The sequence below is a fragment of the Bolinopsis microptera genome, chromosome 11, assembly GCF_026151205.1.
Source record: "Bolinopsis microptera isolate Bmic1 chromosome 11, MBARI_Bmic_1.0, whole genome shotgun sequence".
NCBI lineage: Eukaryota > Metazoa > Ctenophora > Tentaculata > Lobata > Bolinopsidae > Bolinopsis > Bolinopsis microptera.
Genome location: NC_087082.1, coordinates 9,542,559 through 9,569,146, shown reverse-complemented (window position 1 = coordinate 9,569,146; position 26,588 = coordinate 9,542,559). Strand labels below are relative to the sequence as shown.

At 40.2% G+C, this 26,588-nt stretch overlaps 4 protein-coding genes across 7 annotated transcripts in view; 2 read left to right on the top strand and 2 right to left on the bottom strand.

Moving 5' to 3' along the window:
- The window catches only part of LOC134823548 (SNW domain-containing protein 1-like), a 92,356-nt gene that overhangs the window by 5,034 nt on the left and 60,734 nt on the right, over nucleotides 1-26,588 (top strand). The window lies entirely within an intron of this gene.
- LOC134823550 (uncharacterized) overlaps nucleotides 1-26,588 on the bottom strand; it is a 54,160-nt gene that overhangs the window by 17,592 nt on the left and 9,980 nt on the right. For 2 of the 4 annotated variants that reach the window (XR_010161311.1, XM_063835074.1), the window contains exons 1-2: nucleotides 373-648; nucleotides 85-180 (exon numbers count right to left, since the gene is read on the bottom strand). Coding sequence is in view for 3 of the 4 variants with exons in the window: in XM_063835074.1 (XP_063691144.1) it covers nucleotides 85-180; nucleotides 373-634 (358 nt within the window). In the remaining variant the exon portion in view is untranslated. Of the gene's footprint in view, nucleotides 1-84; nucleotides 190-372; nucleotides 649-26,588 lie in introns of those variants that run through there. The other 2 variants (XM_063835073.1, XM_063835072.1) reach the window with 2 other exon arrangements.
- LOC134823549 (uncharacterized) overlaps nucleotides 12,172-26,588 on the top strand; it is a 67,883-nt gene continuing 53,466 nt past the window's right edge. The window contains exon 1 of the mRNA XM_063835071.1: nucleotides 12,172-12,193. The gene's annotated coding sequence lies outside the window, so the exon portion shown is untranslated. The remainder of the gene's footprint in view (nucleotides 12,194-26,588) is intronic.
- On the bottom strand, nucleotides 19,358-20,338 carry LOC134823612 (nociceptin receptor-like). Its single transcript, XM_063835144.1, has one exon. The coding sequence runs from the start codon at nucleotides 20,336-20,338 to the stop codon at nucleotides 19,358-19,360; it is 981 nt and encodes a 326-aa protein (XP_063691214.1).

Below are 26,588 nucleotides of genomic sequence, written 5' to 3'. Positions count from 1 at the left end.
TTGATATCATAAACTTAATAACAAAACCTCATTGAGGTAATCAGAACTATGTGATATAACAAGTGTTTTACGTTGATCACTAACCGTTTGAGAGGTGTCTACTAGTTCTTGCGGAGGGTCGAGAGTGTGATATCATGTCTGATATTGAACTTGATAAATCTGCATTCTCTATGCAGCAAACTGAAATAACTTTGCTACTCATATTCCAGCTGGTTTTGGAGATTTTAAAGTAACCCTGTATTTTAACTACATCACAATATCTGATTTTTGTTAAAACAGTTCCTACTATTCTAATTGTATGCTGATATAAGGTAAAGATAAAATTCCTCAAAGTTAAAGATTAAATTCAAAAGCTTTGATTTGCAACATTACCTTGACAAGGTGTTTCATCTGAAACATGACCATTCCTGAATAAGTGACACGCACACTTGCAGTTATTTCTTATAGAGTTGAGTTGGTCTAAGTTGCTTATATTCTCTTCCGTCTGTTGGGAAACTGATCGCTGCCACAGATCTATTGCATCACTGTCAGATAGGTTGGGTGAGAAAGGTTGAGAGGACGCCTGAGATCCCAGAGCTTCTGAACTTTCTGCTATCAGGGATTCTCCAAGTATACTGAACTGACTGATATCCATTCCAATTGCTGGGCTAAAATAAATAAATGAATCATAAACACTGAAGGTTGTGTTTGCATGAAACTATTGGTTTATTAAACTTTTAAACACTAATTCACAGCCACATTGTTACACAAGTGTAACCAGCCAATTACAGGAAGCCAAAGGATTCAATTATACATTAGCCCAGTGACGGTTAAGGTAGTGTGTACCATACTTTCTTCGTCCGAGACTTAGCTGCAATTGGCAGCTCCTCATTTAACTCTCACACCCGATTTCTCGGATATTCGGCTGAGTGGACCGGGGGCTGCATAGATCACTCGGAATCCTTAGCTGAGCATCAACGACACACACTTGATGACTGGTAGCTCAGCTGGGAATCGAACCTGGTACCTCGCGATTAACAAGCAAGAATATTTATCAACTGAGCCACGCAGCCACAAAGTTGATAAATAATAGATACAGTCAAATTTTTACACAAAATTTACGACACATAACTTTGAAATTTTGTCTTTGTATGTGTAAATTAGATGAGAAATAAGAAGTTGTTTAGTAACAAATATGAGAACGAGCAATGATTGTTGCAACAACATTAAGATCAGTTTTGTTGTCATATTACGTTGTGTGGACTGTTTAGCATATTAATTGGCTGTATCTTCGGTTGGGATGAATATTTTTTGATGCGATAAAGAATAATTTACTATTATATTCCGGTTCTTTTGCGATAGTCAAAACGCGACAATTAGCGCTGGATGGCGACAACTAGCGCTATCCAGCGCTAGTTGTCGCCATCCAGCGCTAGTTGTCGCTATCCAGCGCTGGATAACGCTGGCCAGCGCAAAATATATATGTTCGATAATTGTCGCTATCCAGCGCTAGTTGTCGCCATCCAGCGCTAGTTGTCGCCATCCAGCGCTAGTTGTCGCTATCCAGCGCTAGTTGTCGCTGGCTATGCGACACTGTCGCACGCGATAGTTTGCGATGGCCAGCGCAACTGGCCATCGCAGAAAACAGTTCGATAACTAGCGCTGGATAGCGACAACTAGCGCTGGATAGCGACAACTAGCGCTGGCCAGCAAAATTTTTGCGCTATTACCCGTCAGCTAGCGCTGGCCAGCGCTAACCAGCGCTAGCCAGCGCTAACCAGCGCTAGCCAGCGCTAACCAGCGCTAACCAGCGCTAGCCAGCGCTAACCAGCGCTAACCAGCGCTAACCAGCGCTAGCCAGCGCTAACCAGCGCTAGCCAGCGCTAACCAGCGCTAGCCAGCGCTAACCAGCGCTAGCCAGCGCTAACCAGCGCTAGCCAGCGCTAGCCAGCGCTATAGCCAGCGCTAGCCAGCGCAATGTATCATATCATATACTTGCGATATTACTCGGATGATGATTACTTTACACTCGACTGTCACGTGACTTTTGTAACCCATTCTCTGACTCTAGCTGGTTCTGAACGACTTTTCGAAACCCTAACCCTCTAATCTGATCCCAACCCTAACCCTAACCCAATCCTTAACAAAAACATATGCTGAAACCCTAACCCTAACGAGAAATTATTAATTATATAAATACATCGATTGAAGTTGGTTACAACCATCGGGGGCCCTTTTAGAACAATCTCGAAGATCGACTGTAGAGTGATTTAGCACGCTCGATATTAGTATTACTCGTCAGCCAGCGCTGGCCAGCGCAATATAGTTGCGATATTACTCGTCAGCTAGCGCTGGCTAGCGCTGGTTAGCGCTGGTTAGCGCTGATTAGCGCTGGCTAGCGCTGGTTAGCGCTGGCTAGCGCTGGTTAGCGCTGGCCAGCGCTAGCTGACGGGTAATAGCGCAAAAATTTTGCGCTGGATATCGATGGCCAGCGCTGGCCAGCGCTGGATATCGATGGCCAGCGCTGGCCAGCGCTGGCTATCGCTTAGCGCTGGCCAGCGCTAGTTGTCGCTATCCAGCGCTAGTTGTTGCTATCCAGCGCTAGTTATCGAACTGTTTTCTGCGATGGCCAGTTGCGCTGGCCATCGCAAACTATCGCGTGCGACAGTGTCGCATAGCCAGCGACAACTAGCGCTGGATAGCGACAACTAGCGCTGGATGGCGACAACTAGCGCTGGATGGCGACAACTAGCGCTGGATAGCGACAATTATCGAACATATATATTTTGCGCTGGCCAGCGTTATCCAGCGCTGGATAGCGACAACTAGCGCTGGATGGCGACAACTAGCGCTGGATAGCGCTAGTTGTCGCCATCCAGCGCTAGTTGTCGCGTTTTGACTATCGCAAAAGAACCTATATTCCTCCCTGAGACCAATTTAAGTATTGGGTAATAAGAGAAGGTTTGTACAATTTTTGTATGAATCTTAGTTCCAGTAAAAATTAAAATATCAAGTACTGGATCAGCTAATTCTGTATGGCCTTACTCCAAAAATATGGCAAATTTGGACACAAATTTACACAACTGTCTACACCTTAGAAAAATTGTAATTTGAATATAACAAAATTACCTTGGAGATAAACATTTCACTGTTTAACCATACAGATATAATAAGGATAATTTTTTTTAAACGTTCTTGATTGGGAATCGTCTTTTAATTATTTTGGAGAATATTTGACTTTCTATAACAATGTCGTCGTAATGACACGAGTGACTGATCAACCGCTTTATTTGATCTTACTTAAAAAAGTATTTATATTTTTAGCTTTGGGTTAAAACTTTCATAAGGATTTTATTTTTCTATTTTCAGATCTATCATGCTATTTGTAACTAAAATTCTCATTGTAGCCTACAATAAAAACAAAACTTAAATTTATTACCAATTAATCAATCAATGCATATCATAAATTCTAATATTGGAAACCCCACCGCTAGAAAGTCGAGAACCCAGGAACCAGGTTCTTAGCAAAATCTTGCCTAAAATAATGTTTCAATCTTCATTTCAACGTTTTTTGCTAACTCTGTCACCTTTCACCTGCACTACTAAGATAAATGTCAGAAATCACGTTACTTCACACTTGGTAAAAAATAATTTGGAAAAAAATTTAATTTGAAATCTTTTTTGTGGAAAACGGGACAGACATATCGATATTAAGTATCAACTTCCACTCTGCGCAGTGTGGATGTCTTAAACTATAATTTTGTTGTCACTAATAATCTATTGACTTTCAAATTTGAATTATAGCTATAAGTATGAAATGCCACCAAATCATAGTTAGGGTAAAATATCATTCTTAAATCATAAAATTGAGAAGATTGCTCTATGACTTAAAATTTAACTAAGGTACTAGCAAAACTGCGCATTTTTCTCTAGATACACACTTTTTTAGTGATTTTACCGCCGTATCCTCTAAAATCACCTAATTTGTTCAATTTTGGGGAAGGGCACCAAAAGGAGAGGGGCGCCAACAGGGGGCGCTTTTTCAGCAGGGCGCCAACAGGCAACGTTACACCACTGTAGGGAAGTGCCAAAAATACTGCCTTACTTGTTGTTTATTTTTAGAGCACCTAACATTCCAGCTAAATTCATTTTTTTTATTTATAAAAATGTTCCAAACAGTATACACATAATGTCACAATGACTCTATATAAAAATAACCCTTCAAAAACTGAACTGGAAACCTCACATCGAATCACTAAATAAGAAACTAAGAAGTGCTTGTGGACGTATTTACCGCATAAAAAACTGTCTACCTATAAAACTGCACAAGCAGATATACCACACACTATTTGAATCACACCTTACGTTCGCCATCTCAGTATGGGGTGGTGTCTCTAACCAAGTTATCAACCCTGTATTCTTAACACAGAAGAGATGTATTAGAATAATTTTTGGAGATGCAAACTCATACCAAAACAAATTCAAAACATGTGCTCGTTCTAGACCTATTCAATGTAAAATACTGGGTAAATATGAGTCTAATGTTAATAACTCTGTTAATCCACGTATTAAACCATGTGCAAAGTGTGTCCGCTCTAAATCGGTAGTTCATAATAAACTTGTTAGACCCTTATGTTGTCAAAAACTAGGAGCTGAATTCTATTCCAAGGAATCAACCAAACCACTATTTAACAGTCATAAACTCCTTACTGTTCATAATCTTTACAAACTTCGTACTATAACTGAACTTTTTAAAATAGTGAAATATAGGGTACCCATATCTCTCTACTCTTTACTTAACATGTCTGAACTGAGGGATGACCGTCTAATACCACCAAAGCCAAGCCATAACTTTATTTATAAATCTTCTTGGCTTTGGAATCAATTCAAGGACTCCAATCCACAGAATAAACCTGACTTTGTGAACACATCCTGTAACTCAATCAAATCAAGGCTAAACCGATCTCTTCTAGATGCCCAAAGCAGGTTTGATAATGAGTGGCATAATGACAACTTTAACAGTTTTGGACCATGCTAGATTATTGATAAAAACGTGGAATTTATGTAAACAAATACTTAATTACTTAAATATTGCCGTTTCCGTACGGCGCTATACGTAATATATGTTAAAAGCGCGCCGCAGCTACTCCCTACCTCAACATTTGCGCGGGTTTCTTAAGCACGCACGTACGTTTATTCTTGGCCGTTAATCAGACCCATGACATAACGCTATAGGTGGCAGTGACTGTAATTTTCTTCAACAATTACTGAATTATCCATCCATAAAGTGATTTACAAAATGACACCTAAACCTCGTGTCTCGGTGTTCACTTAAACGGTACTTGGCGGCTGAACTGTGGTGTCTGACGTTTGCAGCTAGATCGGACTCTGCATGATATTGTATTAGCAAATTTGTATAGTGTATAATTGTTTAGTGTTTATAATACTCTGCAACCTGGTAGCACGGCTGACACAAAAACAAAATGTTGGCCTGGCTTGTGCATAACCAAGTAAATAACACGCACTCCGATAAAAGCCGTCTGGAGAAACTCCGCAAAATGTTCATTGTAGTCAACGGGCACAAAGAAGCACTACTAGCAATTGTGTCCTTTTACTCTCCTACATAATTTGAACATTTTTGTGGCAAACTCATTGAACAACATCTGAATTAAAATGTGTCTAGTATTAAAAGATTCAGTAAGTAATTTTTTCATGTACGCTGTACACTGTAGTTAGTAAATCAAATCAAACTTTTTCGATCAGCCGCGCGCTGAACCAGTGTTGCACTAGGTAAAAATTGTGTATATTTTGTTCATTTTTGAGTGTAAATTAATTTATTAATTTATCACAAATTATTTTATTATAATATAACCACTTATGTGAAATGGTTATTTTGACTTTAAATATTTGAACTAAATATGAATTGATTGTGGGTATAAAATAAAAAAATTTGTTTTTACTAACTCAATAAACTCAATATTTTCCCTATCTCAAATAGAGATACAGCTAAATTAAAGAAAAAATTTTCAGATCACACTTTGGGGATGAGGTAACATGGTCCCTCATCCCCAACATGGTCCCACTTTGTGGACCTAATATACAATTTGAAATATGTGCCAATTAATATCATCTTAGGGGGGCGCCAAAACTTTGTTTGAATGTGGGATAGTTTTGAAAAACTTAACGAGGTACTGGCAAAACTGTGCGTTTTGCTCTAGAAATACACTTTTTAGAGATTTTACAAAAAAAGAAGAAAAAAAAAAGAAAAAAAAGGGGGGACCCCCAACCCATGTAGCTGAGACACCTCACGGCAAGTAGACCAAAGTGGCTCTTGCTTGTGAACGGTCCATCAACTACCCTGCCGAAGCGGTGGGTTGGGAGTCCTCCCTGGTATCATTTCGTCCGTAAAATTGTATACAATATATAAAAGAGATTTTACTGGTGTATTATCCTCTTAAATTACCTAAGTTGTCCAATTTCACGTTTTTACTAAGAGGGGAGGGGGCGCCAACAAGGGGGCGATATTTTCAGCAGGGGTCTACATAATCAATGAAACAAGAAATTTTTTTTTTTTTTTTTTCAATGAAACAAGAAATTTAATTTTAGCACATTTTACAGAATAAAAAGATGTAAAACAATTCATAAAATATAATGCCCATTTGGTGTATGACTTTTTGTCCTTGACTGCTAGTTTGGTTTTGGAAGGACAGGTAACTAACGGGGCAAGGAATGCGTGTGCCTGAAAGCTTTTGCACACACCGAAACGCTAGTTCAGTTAGGTTTTTAGAGACAGGGCTCATTTTAGGACTAGAAGAAATTTGTTAGTAGACATTAGGGGTTCTGTTTATAGTTGTTACTATAGGTTGCAGTCTTGTTGTGACAAAAAGTCTACACTAAAACATGCTTTAGTTTATATTGTGTGATTCAAGGATATAAAATGTGGCTTCAAGGTGTATATTAAAGAGCTTGCGAAAGATTATGGCCTTTGTATCAATGGCTATAATAAGCTATAAATATCTTAAACTATACAGTGCTAATTAAAAATTTCTTTATACTTCATTCTCAGATTAGATTTAAAAATTCAAAAAATATACATTTATTTTATTAATACCTTCTCACACATTCTTTACTCACAGGACAAGACTTGGAAAACAGTAGCCTAGAGGAATTTAATTGAGATGTGTGTGAACAGCCAGTTATAATGTTTGGAAAATAATATTTGTGCAGTCAAAATCTTTCACGGTCCAATCAAGCAGGGCGTGGTTATGCTGATTGGCTAATAGCGCACTTTTAAGTTTTCCTCGCAAGCACATTACACTAGTAGTAAAGTCAGTCATTCTGAACTTTGGGGTTAAAATGTTAAAAATTTTGGTTGACCTAGTGTTGTGGTTGTCAGGTGGGTCTACCTGACAGATAAGAAGGCAGGGTTTCCTCGACGAACATGTGTAACCCTGTGTAACACTGTGGGATACTGAAGGGAAAGGAAGCAGTTCTAACGAGCTCTTCTCAAACACAAGGATATAACTTGTGAACTCGGCTAGTATATATGAAACATTTGTCATGGAGTTGTAGAGGGAGTTATGTGCCTCGCCGGGCTAAAGTAGTGGATGACCTTGCTGTACGGCAAGTTAAACAAGGATCTGAAACTACTAGGTTCCGTACAGACTCAACTCTGCACCCGTGTCAATATGTTCATTATATGCAAGCCTCTTGATTTATATAGGGATATTGGAGCACGGAATTTCATTATCTTGTAGAGCTCGAGGTAACTGTGGTATGTATAGAGATTTGGTATAGCTAGAATATTATTATGCTTGAATATCGGTTTGGTGTGTTCTTTTATGAAAAATTTTTGGTCAAGTTTCTGGTGTCCTATAGGCCTAGTACGTGCACAAGTCTTAAACTTATCAAGGTACGCCAGCCTATCACCAAATAGTACTCTGAGACAGTACTTCTGAGCAGTAAATATTGAGCTTATACGTTGCTTAGCTGCCCCACCCCATACAGATATACAGTAGGAAAGATGTGATTCGAACAGAGTATAATATAATTGTTGATGTAGAAATTCTGGAAGGGAGCAGCGAAGTCTACATAAAGTGGATGTGGAATGATTTAGGGTTCGCTTAAGAGCTTTAATGTGATCTTCCCATGATAGGTTCTCGTCAATTATAACACCCAGAAATTTTGCGGATGAAACCTTTTTGATTGGATAGTTGTCTATAGTTAGTACAGGTTCAGGGTGTGATAAAATCTCTGACTTAGAACCTGCCATGTTGGGTTTGAAGTGTATGTAACAGCACTTGGACATGTTTATATGTAACTTATTCGCTCTCATATAAGACTGTAATGATGACAAAAGCTCATTTCCTCGTTCATATGCCTCACGTTTTGTTTTGCCGACAACAAATATATTAGTATCATCAGCAAAGGTGACAAATGATCCTAGTTTAGAACTGTTTGTGATGTCGTTCATATAAAGAAGAAATAGGAGAGGTCCAAGAATTGAACCCTGTGGGACACCAAATTGAATAGATAGGGTATCTGATTTTTCTCCTACAACTTCAATGTATTGTTGCCTGTTTGTTAAGTAGCTTTTTATGAGGTTATTTGCAACTCCTCTCACTCCACATCCCTCTAATTTTATAAGAAGTGTTGAATGATCGATGGTGTCAAAAGCTTTGCTAAGGTCAATGAATATTCCTAAAACATGATTCTTAAGTTTAAGAGATTTCGTAATTAAATCTACAGAGTAATTGACAGCATGAGATGTAGAGTGAGATTTCCTAAATCCAAACTGTGTCTTCGATATAACTCCCTGGGAGCTAACAAATCCGTATATTCTAGAATATATGAGCTTTTCAAAGATCTTACCGAAGACGGACAGTGTGGAGATAGGACAGTAGTTCTCGATTTCTTCTGGGTTACCTTTCTTATATACAGGTGTTATTTTACCAGTTTTCAGGACATCAGGAAATATACCTTGGGTCATAAGGATATTGAAGTAGTTCGATAATACAGGTGCAATTACATGAGATGACTTTTTTATTACACTTATGGGAATGTCACTGGCTTTACCATTTTCGAACTCTCTTATGATTTTCAATATTTCGTTTGAGGAGCAATCTTCTAACCTAATATTTTTTTCATTTCTTGGGTTCAGGAAGTCATAGAAAGTTTTCATGGGTAATATAGGCAGGCCATTAGATAGATTATTCAGTGTCTCATTCAGCTTTGGTGCAATAGAGACAAACCAAGCATTGAATCCATTAGCAATTGCTCTTCTATCAACTATTCTTTGGTTATCAATGATAAATGGGGGCTTGGTTTGCCTCTTCTTTTTGCCTCTGAGTTCGTTAATAATTTGCCAGGTTTTCTTGCTGTTTTCACAGTTGTTTAGAATTTCGTTACAGTAATGCCAACGTTTGGCAGCTTTAATGATAGCTTTGAGCATCCTACGATAATCACTAAATACTTGGTATAGCAAGATATTACCACCAGGGTTCTTATTGGTAACAGTGTCAGACCACTCCTTACGTAGTTCATGCTTTCTTTCTACAGACTGGATGATACTGTCTGTAATCCATGGGTTAAGTTTGGGAGTTCTTTTTGTCACTTTCGGTACCTCCAGTTTGCAGTGTTTGTCAAGTGTCTGGTCAAAACATGCCGTAAACTCATCAAATTTTGTTGAAGGAGTGAGCTGGTTTACCTTTACCTCAAGTTCAGTTACAAAGCTTTTCAATTTGGAACTTGAGTAATCATAATAGCGGACATGTTTCTGAGGCTCTGTACTGCGAGGGGTCTCTACTGAAGTGAAGGTAAATATAGGGGCATGCTCACCAAGCCGTTCTTCAATAACACCTGATAAGACTATATTCTCAATTTTATTTGTTAAAATGTTATCGATGCAGGAACTTTTACAGTTTTGACGAAAATGTGTTGCAATGGAGATAGTCGGGTAAAAGCCGTTTCTGTATAAAGTATCCTCAAAGAGCTGGGAACTGGTAGAAATATTAAGTATGTTTGAGTTAAAGTCTCCCAACAAATTGACAGTTTTCCCATTTAGCTGCTTTGCAAGTAGTTCCAGGGTTTCACAAAAGCTATCAAAGCAGCCATTAGGGGGTCGGTAAATGACTCTATGAACAATTTTGCTGCCTGCGCTATCTGTGGTTTCAACAAAGAGGCTCTCAATATTTGTAGTACAGTGTGATACGTTTTCTAAGACCACAGTATTTAAATGGTCAGATACATAGAGTGCAACACCTGTGCCTTTTTTCTTACCTGCCAATGTAGGCCCCTTCCAGCCATTGCCACTGCGAATTTAACCTAAAACCTGCCCAGTTAATAGCGAAGACTGCGAAATTACCACTCCTGCCTAGTAATCTAATTTACCCTGTCCAGATCAGCAGTATATTACACTAAATCCGCAGGTTTTCTCTTAATTTTTTATGTCAAAACCTGCCTAATTAACTAGTGATCCTGCATCAACAGCGCAGGTATTTGTTATTTGGCAGGTTTTCTATTAACTTGGCAGGATTTGCTATAAAATTATCAATCCTTTCCGGATGGATTACGGCAGTGATAAAGTTAAATCGGCAGGTTTTCCATTAACTTGGCAGGATTTTTTATAAAATTATCAATCCTTGCCGGATAGATTACGGCAGTGATAAAGTTAAATCGGCAGGTTTTCCATTAACTTTGCAGGATTTGTTATAAAATTATCAATCCATGCCAAATAGATTATAATGCTATAATCTTATTATGGCAGCGTTAAATTTATAAATTGGCAGGTTTCTTTTATCTTTCTTTTAAGTTCTTAAGTTATTTGGAATTTTGCTTATTTGGCACCAAAACTAAAAGTCAATAAAACCGAGTTGATTAGCGCAGTCAAGAAATTGGCCGGAGTTGATAAAAAGCTGACAACCATGGCACTGAATCTCCAAATGAGAGGTATAGTACGCTATATACTTATATAGTACGGTACCGCAACAATTGACCCCCTCCCCCCCCCCCCCCCCCCCCCCCTCCGACAAATGACCCCCTGATGCAATCTACCCCCGACAATTGACCCCCCATGTAATTACACTGGGGTCAATTCAGGGTTAGGGTAAGGGTTAGGGTCAGGGTTAGGGTCAGGGTTAGGGTCAGGGTTAGGGTCAGGGTCAGGGTTAGGGTCAGGGTTAGGGTCAGGGTTAGGGTCAGGGTTAGGGTCAGGGTTAGGGTTAGGGTCAGGGTCAGGGTTAGGGTTAGGGTTAGGGTTAGGGTTAGGGTCAGGGTCAGGGTTAGGGTCAGGGTTAGGGTTACTGGGTAACACGACTCCTGTCAGCGACATCTGTCCGACAGCGACATCTGTCCGACTCAGGGTACCAGAAAAAACGACATTTGTCCGAAATTGTGATCTGATTTCAATACAACACATTTCCAATTAGAGACGTGATCTGAACTGTTAATTTGAATACGTAACATTGCCAATTTGAGATATGATCTGAGCCATAGTGTACTACTAGTTTATTTTCGACCTAGGCAGGCAGGCATGAAGCAACTGCGTTGTGAATGGCGAGCTCGTAGTCCATGAGAATGTATTGTGGTTGGTAGCCCCAAGGCCTCAGAAGCCCAGGTGTCTATCTCCTCGAACATGTTGCGGTAGAGGGTCGTCGATTTTCCAGGAATGAGTCCTTAGAAGAGGGGGAGGTGCCAGCCGTCAGGGAAGAGTCCGTGGACTGTGAAGAGCTGATGGAAGAGATTAGGTGCGGATTTGAAGGTACCGTTGGGCGTTGACTACGCAATGCTCCGCGTCCACCATATGATCTGCGTTCTTAGGAGTCCCCCAAAGGAATGATCGACGAGTCTGTTCGTCCCATCCAGAGTCCCAGAGCATCATTGGACTGTTGTCGGTAGAGAGGATTTAGTTTGCAGGAATGGATAGCGTTTCCAGATCTCTCGGGTCTGTTTGCTGCAGATCTGGGTCTGTTTACTGAAGATTGGTTGCCATTGTGGATTGCGATAACTGATCTCCATACGGCTGCTATCCTATATGTACTCATGTAGGCTGTGTCCTGTGATGTGATCGACAGCTTGTTAGTGTACGGCTAGCACAATCCTGTCCTTAAATAGTCAATCACGTATCGATGGATCAGATCTCAATGGATCAAATCAGCATTCGAACAATGGGAGCAACTTAATACTTTCAACACTACTATATAACAAATAATTTGAGATCATGAATACGATGTAGTTACATTGAAACGTCGAGTAATCTCCTTTCCCTAATAAGAGCATTTTTACTTGTCGCAACAACCGGGATAAAGATAATTTTACCCAGAATACAATGGGAGCAACGTCACGAAATTACCCGTGAGTTTGTGAAATACGAATGTGAACCGAAATTACAATATGATCCGAAATTCGGACAGATGTCGCCAAAAACGACTCCTGTCCGACAGCGAAATCTGTCCGAAATCCCCAATTCGGCTGTCGGACAGATGTCGCTGTCGGACAGATGTCGCCCAATCGGGTTACTGTTAGGGTTAGTATAATAAATATATTTGTTTGGTCAATTGTCGGGGGGTCGGGGGGGTCAATTTTCAAGTATTATATCACTTGCACCGTTTAGCTCCACGTGGTTTCTTAAGCTTAAATACTTAACTGTCCTGTCAAGATAAAGTAAATCACTATCACCTCTCATTCTTAATAAGTTAGTAAGCAAGCATCTGATCATTTTAAAACAGTCACCTCCCAATTTAGCAAGTTCTTACATCTATATCACAGTCTACACCCTTCAATAATGAGATAATATGTTTGGCCGGTAGAGGGTCCGCAGTAGTCCCATTACAGCATTACCTCATTACCTTAGCATTGCTGTACAGTGTACCTACAACTACTATAAGAGTATAAGATATACATCCTTCACCAAAACTGGTTTGTCCGCTTTCTATTACTAATTTTCCGCTGAAAGTGCCACATCAGTGATCAATTAATATTGGTAAATAGCAATAATTTGAGTTATAGGTTGACCTCCCACTTAGAGCATATGTGGGAGGTCAACCTATAAATTATAGTACGAGCTATTTCCAATTCGTGAATACGAATTTCGATTAAGGTCCAACTTATTAAGTGTCACTTTAACGTGTGACAAATTTCCGATCAAATATCTCATAATCTGAAAATAACTGCATATTTAGAACTATTATATTAATTGTAATTGAAGATTCTTTCAGAATCACTTCATTCACTAAATCTTACAATGTGAACAATGAACAGGTAGAGGCACTGCAACTGAAAAAGTGCTGTCCTCACTACTTAAGAACATAGCAATCTAATCTAAAAATGGCAACCTAAGAACTGAAGTTAAGCAAACAGTTATTTTCCAATAATCGGTTTTTATACAGGGTGGGCCAAAAGTCAGTGTGCAAACGTTGGGTCTTATACCTCCGCTGAGTTTTATATTTGAGAGCTGTTGCTTTGCAGATGGCATACTGTACTTACTGGTTCGAGGATTCCGTCGTCAAAATTTGAAAATTCGAATATTTTAGACCACGCCCATTCAATATTAAAACACCTATATTGTTTTCTCTGAAAATCCTGAATGCCTAATTTTTTTAGAGACGGTAGATTATACTAGACGGTAGATTGTACTTTTATACTCAAACTTATCATAGACCCCGTGTTGGTAACAGTGGATAATATGCAGTGGCGAAACGTACCTAAGAGGCCGCAGCTGCACCCCCCCCATCCCCTTCCGCATAGCAGGGGTTGCCGGAGTGTCGGGCGGTCGTTTCGCCACTGACTAGTGACTGCATGTATAAAAGTATAAACTATAGAGCCATGTAGGCATGTAGCATTCTGTACTTCTGTAGCTTTGCACAAACCAAGTCTCAGTCCTACACCCTACCTAGTAATAAGGTTATACGATCATTACAGTAGGTATTCCACATTGTACACTCAAATTATCCAAAACCCCTGCCAATATAGGTTTAATCACGCCACAAGTTGATTCAAATTATCTCAACTTACGCAGGATTTGCGTTAAATCTGCAGCATTCGACTTTATATTTAACGGAAAACCTGCCAAAATAGAGCAAACCTGCCGAGAGTAGGTGAAAGGTGAGGCAGGTTTTGTGTTAATTTTGCAGGCTTTTCTATAAATCAACAACTCGATTAAATAATTACGTGAGATAAATCTCTGCACGAATACGATAAATAGGCAGGTTTTCGGTTAATTTTGCAGGAATCATTTTAAGACTTCAAATTGATTATCAGTCTTAATGTAAAACCTGCCAAATTAGGTGGCAGGTGGCAATGGCTGGAAGGGGCCTCAATGTTTCTTGATAGAATCCTGTGTATGATGGAATTTGGTACAGGCCCTGCTGTACAGGATCAGTATTGGTTTCAGCAAGACCAATCATATCAAACGAGTGCCCTATACTTTTGAGTTCAATTAGGAAGCTATCAAAGTTAGATGCGTTTCCATCTATATTGTAGAATAAAGTTGATAACATAGATTTTTTTGAGGAATTGAGCTGCTTGATTGCATTTAAGAACTTGAGTTTAGAGTAGCGACGGCAACGTTCAAGTACAAGGGCATATGATGCAATTAAGGCATCTTCCTGGTTTCTATTATCATAGAATCTATCAGAATCTATAGATTCCTCATCAGATGGAAATGGGCAGTACCGTTCCTCTGCAGAACTGGCACACTCGCAGCACATCCATAGTCCATTTTTGCATGAGTATTTAGCTGATTTGAAACACTTAGTATGGATGGCATTATTACAGTTTTCACACTCTAGTAAAGGTTGTCCGATGTAAATAGATCTACTACATGGCTCACACACATCTTTAATCATTTTCATAATCATTTTTACTAAGTGGGGTTGTTAGACCCCACTGACTGGTTGTGTTTTCCACGTCTTGTCCGCTCTTGCCTCTCTCTCACATACACCCAATGCTTCACACATCTCACAAATTTGGTAATACCATAAACTCCTAAATGAATATCATCACCACCTCTGGTCAGGTTGGTGGCAAGGAGTCCCCTACTATCTAAGAAGTGGCCAACTCCAAGGTGCCACACACTCTGGTTGAAGTTGGCACTTAACATTTCTCCAACAAGCCGATTGAAGGTCATAATGTTTTTGTTCATTTGAGGCAATCTTGATGGGAGGACTGCTGCGACAAATATTTTGATACTTGGGCAGAGCTTTCTTATCTGTTGAATCTTCAAGTGGAGAACGTCAACCAGCTGATGGATTTCATTCTCTCCTCTAAGGTTTTCTACCCGGAGGTCATTGGTACCACAAACGATAACAACGTTGCTGTACCCAATGCAGCGACAAGGGTCAATCAAACTGACTTTACCTGCCTTGACTCTTTCACCATAATGTTTGGTAAAGTAAAAGTAAAGTTTTACCTGCCTTGACTCTTTCACCATAATTTTTGGTAATGTAAAAGTAAAGTTAAGTAAAAATTGTGACATCATCACTAATGTCTACAAAGTATTATCGCACTACATGGAAAATAACCATTTTTCCATCAAATTTAAAGGTAATAATTTATCAAATATTAATCATGAATAAAAACAACATTAAAAAATGTAATTTATTCATACTTCCCAGCGGAGTAAAGATTTATAAAACGTTTCTTTGCTACACAAGGATGAAACCACAGATAATCATTGTGTTTTTCCTTAGGGGTCGTTCACATGTTACATAATCATTTTTTTGGAACATAATCAGTTTTACACATAGCTATTGTGTCAAAATTACACAAGCGTAATCATTCGGAAACCCCCCCCCCCCCCACTCAGCTGATTACGTTTTATGTGAACGACCCCTGGCCCTTATTACTGATATAACTGGTACCTTCAATTCTTGTTAAAACTTCTTTCAAAAATTCCAAAAATGATCCAATTTGAAAAACTCAAAACTGACAAGCAGTTCTTCACCTCCGAAGGGAGTTTGATCCAATAAGGAACAACCCGCTCTGGAAGAAAAGAACACTGAAGATTCTTGACCTTTGTCACACTCTTACTGCATCTATTGGATGAAACCAGATTAAGACCTGATCTGCTTGGTCTGAACAAGTCTGAACCATAATCAGTCAAACCATTAATAACCTCAAAAAAGCTTCAATGAGGTCCCCACGTATTGGTGATTAAGAATAGAACTTAAAGTTCACAATATACATGCTTAATTGATTAAAATAAAATAAAAAACAGATGGTTGCTAACAAATTGTATAGAAAGGAACTTACACTCAACCTTCTTCTGGCATAAAGAACCAGATATCATTTTTTAAACCCGGCCCCATACTATATATACTGTCACTGAAGCCTGAGATCATTTTGTAAATCACATATTATTCTAGTGAAACTTTTTTAAATCTGATAGAATTGTTTAAAAGGCACTTATTTTCACACTAAAACAGCTATATATATATAATATGAATATGTAACGAAATTGACCATTGCCCACACACAGTAAGGTGTATAAAAAGAAAAAGCAAATGATTAAAACTGAGTATTGAACAGTGTTCAAAACGATGTGCGGCTTTTGGAGCCAAAAAGCATGAAAGCAGCTAATTTGAGCCATAACTTAATTTCTGATAATAGGGTGCAATTCTATATTGAACGTTTGTGTTCTGGTACATTTGTAAATGCTGAAATCGATTTTAATGTTGTAGCGCTATCCACTACTAGGGCTGCGCCGCGCATTCAATAGTTGATAATGCACTCCGAAACCATCATATCGGCGAGATCGGCAAAATGCACCACTGGGCGTTTAGGCCTCGCCTTGACGGATGTTACTCGTCTAAATTTCTTCGAAGTAGCGCTAAACTAGTTTATTAACAATGGACAAAGCCTCGAGCTGTGAAGGATTGCAGATTGACATCGTGAATACTGAATATCAAATTTTGACAGTAATTATTTAAATATGAAATAATGTGTAATGGTTGCGAGAAGCATAATTGAGTGCGCGGCGCCGTCCTATAACGGATCGCGCTACAAGGATAACAATTAAAGCTTACTTTGTCCCTAATTTTGCTCCTGGGCAGCTAACTTTAGTTTCACGTGACGAAAACTTTGCCATTTGCTGAAAACCGGAGGTCAATACTCATTTTACTTTTCACTTTTAGGGATTGGAAATAAACTTTAGTAGGGGGTGCACTTGTAGCGCGATGCGTTGTAGCGCGATGCGTTACTGTGCCGCGCCGCGCACTCAATAAGGCTTCTCACAGCGAGATGCGCTACTGTGCCGCGCCGAGCTGCCATGAATTGACATCGTCAATTAACGCGATGCGTTACTGTGCCGCGCCGAGCTGCCATGAATTGACATCGTCAATTAAGGTGTGCACGATAAAAATAAACTTGCTTGGATTTTAAAAATTTTTGTACCACTGTTTTCTAGAGACTGTGAGAATTTTCACAATACCAAGATCAGTGAGTTTCGCAGTTGACCATTGTTAATGATTTGGCCCGGCGCGCGCTACTTCGTAGCTCGTGCCGTCGGGCACATTTCGAGAAGAAAGCGGCGCGCGCTACTTCGAAGAAATTTAGACGAGTAACATCCGTCAAGTTTCGCAGGTGCCATATTTGATGGTGCGCGGCTTTCGGAACAAAAGTAGCTGTATTGTAAAAGTCTTACTGGGCCGCGCTCAGCCTGTCATTCCGCCGAGTCTCTATTCGGTATTAGTGCTTTTTATGCAACAAGTAAAACAAATCCTTTATGTCATGTTTCCAGGGTTTGGACTGGAATTGCCCGCTTAAAGAACCTCCATCGCGTTACATTACATAATTTTCTCAATAAATGTAATAGATTTGTAGTGTTGTAATTAGTTTAAAACTAATTATGTTAATAAACATAATAGCCTGAGTAGTCCTCAGGTATAGTAATAAATGTCGCGTAATTTGACCAAATTCGTTGATTTTTGTCGTATTATTCGGATTCATGATATATCTTCGGTTCGTTGAATGCGATCATTCTAAAAATTGGCGACGACCTTTTAATAGGGCTATCACACCTGTCCGAAAAATTTGGTGGATATCGGAGTTGATATAGTGATTAAAATGGGGCAAAATACGCTGCTTTTAGCTGTAACATAATGCTTGATGGTTGGATATCCTTTAAATTTTTCGGACACTTTCCTTGTAAGTCTATGAGTAAGCTTACCAATTTTTGTTGCAATTGGAGATCGGGAAGTTCACCTAACCATGTGCTTTCGCGCCACTGCAAGCGCAAGGGCTCTGGATAGAACAAGTCGGGAAGGATATTTAATATCTATTTGTTTGAAGAAAATTGCAATTTTCTTCAAACAAATAAATATTGTTTGGCCGAAATTAGCGCTAAAACCCATATATCCTACAGTCGGCACGCGCGGCTCACTGTCGATGGTGCACTACCTAACAGTAACAGTAGCCAGTAGGGTTTGCTGGGAAATTAAAGTGATTTATGAATTATCGATAAGCACTTTCAGTTGTTAACGGGTGATACTCGTAATATATCTGTTCCATATATGGAACTCGGCGCGTGTCCTGGTAGGTTGTAAATCTACAACATACAATTTCAGTTGACGCTCCTACCAATTCGCTCGCCCAAATCTTAAGAAAATGCTTGTGAACAGCCCCCTTGGGTATGAAATTAATATGGTTAGGTGTAGTGTAGTTTTGGACGCTGAGTTCGAATCACCCCCATGACGTAAGGTAAAAATGCTTCTCTGGAGAGTTATGGGCAAAAAACCGTTTTGGTCAGTGGTCACGTGACATGCTAATAAAACACGAGTTCGATCGTTTATGGCTCGGGTTAGGGTTAGGCCTAGGGCTGTGTTAAGAATAAGGGTTATGGATAGCTTCGGGGTTATGGTTAGGGTTAGTGTTGTAGCGCGATGCGTTACTGTGCCGCGCCGCGCACTCTATGAGGCTTCTCACAGATCGGCGAGAAGCGCTACTGTGCCGCGCCGAGCTGCCATGGATTGACATCGTCAACTAAGGGTTAGTGTTGGGATTAAGGTTTATGTAAAGCCGTTTTGTACGGCTGCAAAACCATAAAAACCAAAGTCACGTGAAATTTTTGGGCGAGCGAATTAGTAAGAGCCTTCAGTTGACCAGATGTTACAAAAATTGTACAAATATTATGATAAAAGTTGAAACACCCAGGCCCAGTAGAAGAATAAATGAAATATAAATGCATCGATAGACTTGGATTTAAGTCTTTCTTTGAAGAATAAAAGCTTATTGTATAATGAATCTCATCAATTAGTTTATGGCTGGAATTGTATCTAAATATATTTGTGTACCATCAGCATTTCAATTGTTAATGGCCATCTGGGTTCAAAGGTTGAGGACTACAAATGGCCATTCGTCCTGAACTATATTAGAATCCAAGTTTTTAGAGACACCACAAGCCTTCTTGATAGTACTGGAGAAAAGGAAGATTTACTGCTGCGTAAATAACGGGGCTTGAAGCCACGCCGACCATTGCAAAGATCTCTCCAAAAATTATCATTCCCGGATTTGTTGGCACATTGAGCCTCTCCAAAAGATGATCCAAAGACAGGGGAATCATAGTGATGATGAAGATCACAGCAACAATCACCACGCTAGCCACCGTCTTGTTCCTCCGCAGAAAGTTAATGAAGCGTCTTCTCCGAGATATATGTGGACGTTGGAAGTGCACCTCACGTTCTTGTCTCCTTGCCCTCATACCTCGTGCTATATGGCTTATTATCACCAGTGAGGCAAGAAGAATAGAAATAATCACACCAAGGAATGAGAGAAGCGCGTATCCCTCCCAATTCAGTGCCTTCTTCAGGTAGATCTCAGCATTGCAGGACAGGCCAGAGAAGGCTGTTTGGTCACTTCCCATTAATCCTATTGTGTTGAGGAGAAGTGAGAGAGGCAGTAAAGCTATTACCGTCTTGATGGAGCTTCTTTTTGTCATTACCATACCTCTGAAAGGAAAGCACATTGTAAATGCTTTGTGTAAGCAGAGCAGAATCACCGAGAAAAGCTTCATGTAGAAAACTGTGTGCTTTATCAGTGCTATCACGTGACAAAGTTCACCCCCAAAGGGCCATTTATCAGCAAAGAAAACCCCCATTGTCGGAACACCATGCACCAGCAAAACCAGAATGTCAGTTGCGGCTAAACTGACCGTGAGTACATATTGTACCTTCTTATGTTCCAAAACACCCCGCTTAGGGAATGCGTGAAGCACCATCAAGTTTCCAAGGAAACCAAACAGCACGATTAGCGCGTAAAGTGTACTAAGCACGTACCAAAGTAAAAGGGGCACCATGAAAATGGTATGTAGATCAGTATTAAGATCCGGGTCTAGCGAAGTACCGACAAATAGTGGGACAAACTTCATTTTCAAGCTGCAAGATATGACTGATGTAAGAAACATTTTCAAAACATTTAAAGCAGTTATAATTGTATCGTGCTAACTGCAAAATCGACTGAAAGCTCACGAGATCTTATAGTAATCATTATTGATACACCTCTTCCGCAGGCCGAAAAAAGGTGTTTTTTCTTTCTTTATTTTTTGTGATAAGAGGTATACAATGTGTATCAATAAAATTATGATCATACAACATTTCGTTATAGTACAAAATCTTAACAGCATTCGTCAAACTGTGGAGACTGTAAATTCAGTCAACAGTAGTTACTTGTTGATGTTCTACCAGTATTATGCCATGATGCTATATCCAAACCTTACTATCCTATGATATATATATAATAGTTAAGTAGTTTATGTAATAGTAATACTACACCCTAATCCTTAATTAATGACTAAAGGTGGAAAGTATTAGCAATAGCATAAATATTACATATGTAAACCATATCATTTTCAGGAAATGTTGTAACTAACAAGATAATTCTTATACTTGGATCAGCTGCACAAAGAATAATATTTACCAAGAAAGAGAGACTGCTGCCGATGAAATTGAACACCATACATCCATAAATCATACAGCTAGCCAGATCGAGACTATTACAATCGAAAAGCGAAACTCGATGAATGAATGACATAGCTCGTGCTAAAGTCAGTCTCGCTATTAACTTATTAAGACTGCTAAATTGACTGTACCAGCTGTAGGATTTCGCTTTTGGATTGATATAATCGATCTGGTGATGAGTGCAAAATGGTTTTTTGGGCGGGGTGTACTTGTTGTAAAACTTTGCAACGATACAAATAAGTACAGTATAATTCTAAATTCTAGATAACTTTTTACCGTGCCTCTCAATACCCGGTATCTCGTTACACAGGGCCTCTTCTTTTCCACCAAACTTGAAGTTAAGTAGCTCGGGTACTGTATGAAAGTTCTGTAATACTGATGAATGCTGATTCTGGATGTATTATGGAAGTAATATAGGCGATCCTTATCATGTCATTGGTACAGGTTACGACAACATTCAGTGTTTACATTAAGGCCATTTTGATATAAGGAAGAAGACTTTAGTCAATCCTTTTGTTTTTTTTTACAATTTTTAAAAAACAGTGCTGGCGCGTTTTTAGCGCAAAATTTATAAAGATCTTGACATATTGACAATTTTGTATTCAACTTTAACATTGAATCAAAGTATTTTAAACTGAAAATGAAACTGCTGAACGACTTCTGATGAGTATAAAAAAGGATAAAAGGGAGTCTAACTAGGTCTAGGGGACACTCACACAGTGTTGCTTGCCAGCACTATGATTACATTACATGGGAATTAGGTCAAAGACCGACCACCGCTTAAGAGCCGGTTAAGAGCCGTTTAAGAGCCGTTTAAGAACCGCTTAAGAGCCGCTTAAGAACCGTTTAAGAACCGGCTAAGAACCGGCTAAGAACCGCTTAAGAACCGGTTAAGAACCGGTTAAGAGCCGGTTTAGAGCCGGTCAAGAGCCGGTGAGCGGCCGCTTAAGAACCGTCTAAGGACCGCTTAAGAACCGCTTAAGAACCGTTGAAGAACCGCCTCTAAAACTGCATTTAAACAACCTAAGAACCAACTTAGGGCCGTTTAAGAACCGGTTAAGAACCGGCTAAGAACCGGTTAAGAGCCGGTTAAGAACCGCCTATAGAAAACAGATTTATAAATCTACTAATAAACTTAGATCCGGATAAGAACCGGCTCTTAACCGGTTAAGAACCGGTTAAGAACCGCCTATAGAAAACAGAAATATAAATCTACTTATCAACCTAGAGCCGGATAAGAACCGGCTCTTAACCGGTTAAGAACCGTTGAAGAACCGTCTCTAAAACTACATGTAAACACCCTACACCCGGCCCAGCACATTTGAACTCCCCCGCTCCCTCTCTTGTATTTACCCTCGCTCCCGGCCCAGCACCACTCCACTCCCCTGCTCCCTCTCTTGTCTTTACCCCCGCTCCCGGCCCCAGCGCCTCTCCACTCCCCTGCTCCCTCTTTTGTCTTTACTCCCGCTCCCCGCCCAGCACCTCTCCACTCCCCTGCTCCCTCTCTTGTCTTTACCCTCGCTCCCGACCCAGCACCTCTCCACTCCCCTGCTCCCTCTCTTGTCTTTACCCTCGCTCCCGGCCCAGCACCACTCCACTCCCTTGCTCCCTCTTTTGTCTTTACTCCCGCTCCCAGCCCAGCACCTCTTCACTCCCCTGCTCCCTCTCTTGTCTTTACCCTCGCTCCCGGCCCAGCACCACTCCACTCCCCTGCTCCCTCTCTTGTCTTTACCCCCGCTCCCGGCCCCAGCGCCTCTCCACTCTCCTGCTCCCTTTTTGTCTTTACTCCCGCTCCCGGCCCAGCACCTCTCAACTCCCCTGCTCCCTCTCGTCGTTACCCCCGCGCCCGGCCCCAGCGCATCTCCACTCCCCTGCTCCTTCTTTTGTCTTTACTCCCGCTCCCGGCCCAGCACCTCTCCACTCCCCTGCTCCCTCTCATCTTTACCCCCGCTCCCGGCCCCAGCGCCTCTCCACTCCCCTGCTCCCTCTCTTGTATTTACCCCCGCTCCCGGCCCCAGCATCTCTCCACTCCCCTGCTCCCTCTCGTGTCTTTACCCCCACTCCCGTCCCAGCACCTCTCCACTCCCCTCCCTCCCCATTTTAGACTAGGTTAGTAGTTTTTGACGTACGTAACAATGTTGGCAATAGCACCTCGCTTTTGTTATAATTGTATTGCTATTACTATTAGCATCTCGCCTGACGGCTCGACCCAATATCGCGATGCAAATCATAATATTTCATAATTGCATTTCTTAACGATTTTGACTCATTGATTATTCTGCGTGTTATTTAATAACATATTAACCACTCTAGCCGGTGGTTAATAAAATATTAACCACTCCAGCCGGTGGTTAATAAAATATTAACCACTCTTCTCGGTGGTTAACGCTAAAAATTAAATCACCTTGGTCGTGGTTGAATAAAGTTTTCCTCGATTGGAAATTTGGAAAATTTGAAAAAAAAAGTTTTTGCTCAAAATGATTGGAATCACATGAAACATGCAGAAATACAATTTTTAGAAAGACTTTGATTTTTTTTTTCATTTTGAAAATTTTGGGACCACGGTTGATAATCGGGCCGCGATGTTCTGGCCCACTCTGTATAAATGAAAGCATATTGAGGTGTTTTGTAGTGCAGCAAGGTATTATCGTGGCCTGTGTTACCAGTTAGACCAATATATTTGGGTCATGGATTCGCGGTTTTGAGGCACAAATATTTCCTTCCAAAATCCGCGAAACAGGGGGGTCTTATTGCATATTACGGTTTTAACTTTAAGTTACCTTATCGGTGCAGAAAGTTTTACGGTTATAACTCGTGAAGCAAGAGTTTTAACCGGAGAACTTTTAACCGGAAAACTTTTGGCTGGAAAATTTTCTACCGCCCGATGAATTTCTATGATTTTGGCTGTCAGCATTTCTTAGTATACTCATCATGTTATTAACATGTTTTATTTCAATAAAATTAAAACTTAGAAATCCAACTCAATTTTCATCGAAAATTCGCTAAAAAATCTTATTTGCTAATTATTGACCTATTTTTGCAAAATCGAGATTGAGGCAAACTTTTCAACGGAAAATTTTCCACCGATAAGGTATTCATACTCTTATAGTCGGGTATTCTATACCCTACATAGTACATAATAGCAATGCTTCGCGACGTGTTGGCATACCCTAACGCTATTATTTGAGAGAACCAGTAACCGGGAGCGGGGGTAAAGACAAGAGAGGGAGCAGGGAGTGGAGAGGTGCTGGGCCGGGAGCGGGGGTAAAGACAAGAGAGGGAGCAGGGGAGTGGAGAGGTGCTGGGCCGGGAGCGAGGGTAAAGACAAGAGAGGGAGCAGGGGAGTGAAGAGGTGCTGGGCTGGGAGCGGGAGTAAAGACAAAAGAGGGAGCAGGGGAGTGGAGATGCGCTGGGCCGAGAGCGGGGGTAAGAACAAGAGAGGGAGCAGGGGAGTGTAGAGGTGCTGGGTCGGGAGCGGGGGCAAAGACAAGAGGGGGGCCGGGTGTAGGGTGTTTAGAGACGGTTCTACAACGGTTCTTAACCGGTTAAGAGCCGGTTCTTATCCGGCTCTAGGTTGATAAGTAGATTTATAAATCTGTTTTCTATAGGCGGTTCTTAACCGGTTAAGAGCCGGTTCTTATCCGGTTCTTAACCGGTTCTTAAACGGCTCTAAGTTTATTAGTAGATTTATAAATCTGTTTTCTATAGGCGGTTCTTAACCGGTTCTTAAGCGGTCCTTAGACGGTTCTTAACCGGTTCTTAAACGGCTCTAAGTTGGTTCTTAGGTTGTTTAAATGCAGTTTTAGAGGCGTTTCTTCAACGGTTCTTAAGCGGTTCTTAAGCGGTCCTTAGACGGTTCTTAAGCGGCCGCTCACCGGCTCTTAACCGGTCGGTTCTTAACCGGTTCTTAAGCGGTTCTTAGCCGGTTCTTAGCCGGTTCTTAAACGGTTCTTAAGCGGCTCTTAAGCGGTTCTTAAACGGCTCTTAAACGGCTCTTAACCGGCTTTTAAGCGGTGGTCGCTGTTTGCCCTATCACAGTTTGCCCTATTCAGGTGCCTTAAAAACCATGTTAAAATTGAGTTAAAGATCTGAAATTTTTTAGGGCGTCTAGACGTTGACCAAATCGACTGCAAAAAAAGTTTCAGGTTTCAGGAGCATCGGGAAATGGGTTTTCTAGAACCCCTGTTTTACGACAGATTGTCGTGATATATACATATATTCAGGGATAGACGCTTTGACAGTCAAATGTAGTCAATTGTATCCTAAATTTAAGTGTCCATAGATTCAAAAGTATAAAAGATACAGCCATTTCCGACCACAGATCTTGAAAATAATTGTTTACACTTTAGTTTATATTGTATAAAAAAATTATTTGACGTCATAAACACCCCTTGATGACGTCATCAAGTTAACCGTTTTTAAAACTTGATTTTCGACAAAGTAATAACTTTTAAAATTGATTTTACACCATTTAAAAGTAATTTTTTTTCAACATCTGAGGAAATTTTTATCTTAGATAATTGTTCAAGCATTCTGAAAATCTACCGGAAAGTTTTCTTATCTTACTCCTTCATAAAGATATTTGCCTTTGAAGTTAGTGCTTTTTTGAAAAATTATTTTATAAAAACGTCAATTTTGCGATTTAGTATTCTCTGGTGTTGGGCTATCCCTTGGGTTGTGGAGCTCAGTTATGCTTTCTATAGGTATAAATTGTGCATTAGGCTAGTTTTAAAGTTGAAAATCGAAAAGTTGCACACGTGGGGACACGCCCAAATTGATTAAAAATTGCTAAAATCACTGAAAATTGGTGTTTTCACGATTTTTATCAACTTTGGAGTCCCGCTGTGATCCAAGTTCTATTTGAAATATCTTGAAACTTTGCACTCTTATCAAACTATATATAAAATACCGCTATGCAAAAATTTACGGCGATTCAGTATTGGATGCGCACGCAACAACCGCTCAAAGTTTGCACGTGCGAACGGTGAGAATTTTGCTCATTCGTGATTTCGAACAAATTCTGCTTTACCACGACAGTTCAATGTCATTATATATGAATTTAATGGCAACTTGAATGATTATAATGTTTAATGTTCAGTCAGTGATAGACCGATATGCTTACCTAAACACAAGGAAATGTTTTTAAAGGAAAAATTTCGAAATCGTTGAAACTTCCTCCTTATTAATGAAGACATCAGTTTATATTTCGACTTTATAAAGTATTGTCATACGTTGTATGACCCGCCGCGCACGCGCGGCTCCCCCCTGTATCGTCAGAACGACCGTGGGGGTCGCAACGTGATACAAATAAAGTACCCTGACATTATAATCAAAAAGAGATGATATTTGACCAAAACCCATAATCATGGGTAGAGTGGACCGCTGCCAGTGTCTCTCTTTCCCAAACAAAAGGAAATGATATTAATTTGATTGACCGTTCTCAAATGCAAAATGATACCGAGAATGAAATCGGTCGCTCGCTTTTCCCATTAATTTACAATTGTAATAGATTAAGAAGAACTACCCGAATAGAAGGCAGCTGTACTCAGCAATAAAGAATCAATAAACTTCAGCTAATTCACTAACTACCAGTACCACCCTTACCCCGAAATACTAGGTATATCGACCCGAACGCAACCCAAAGGAATTTTTACAACATGT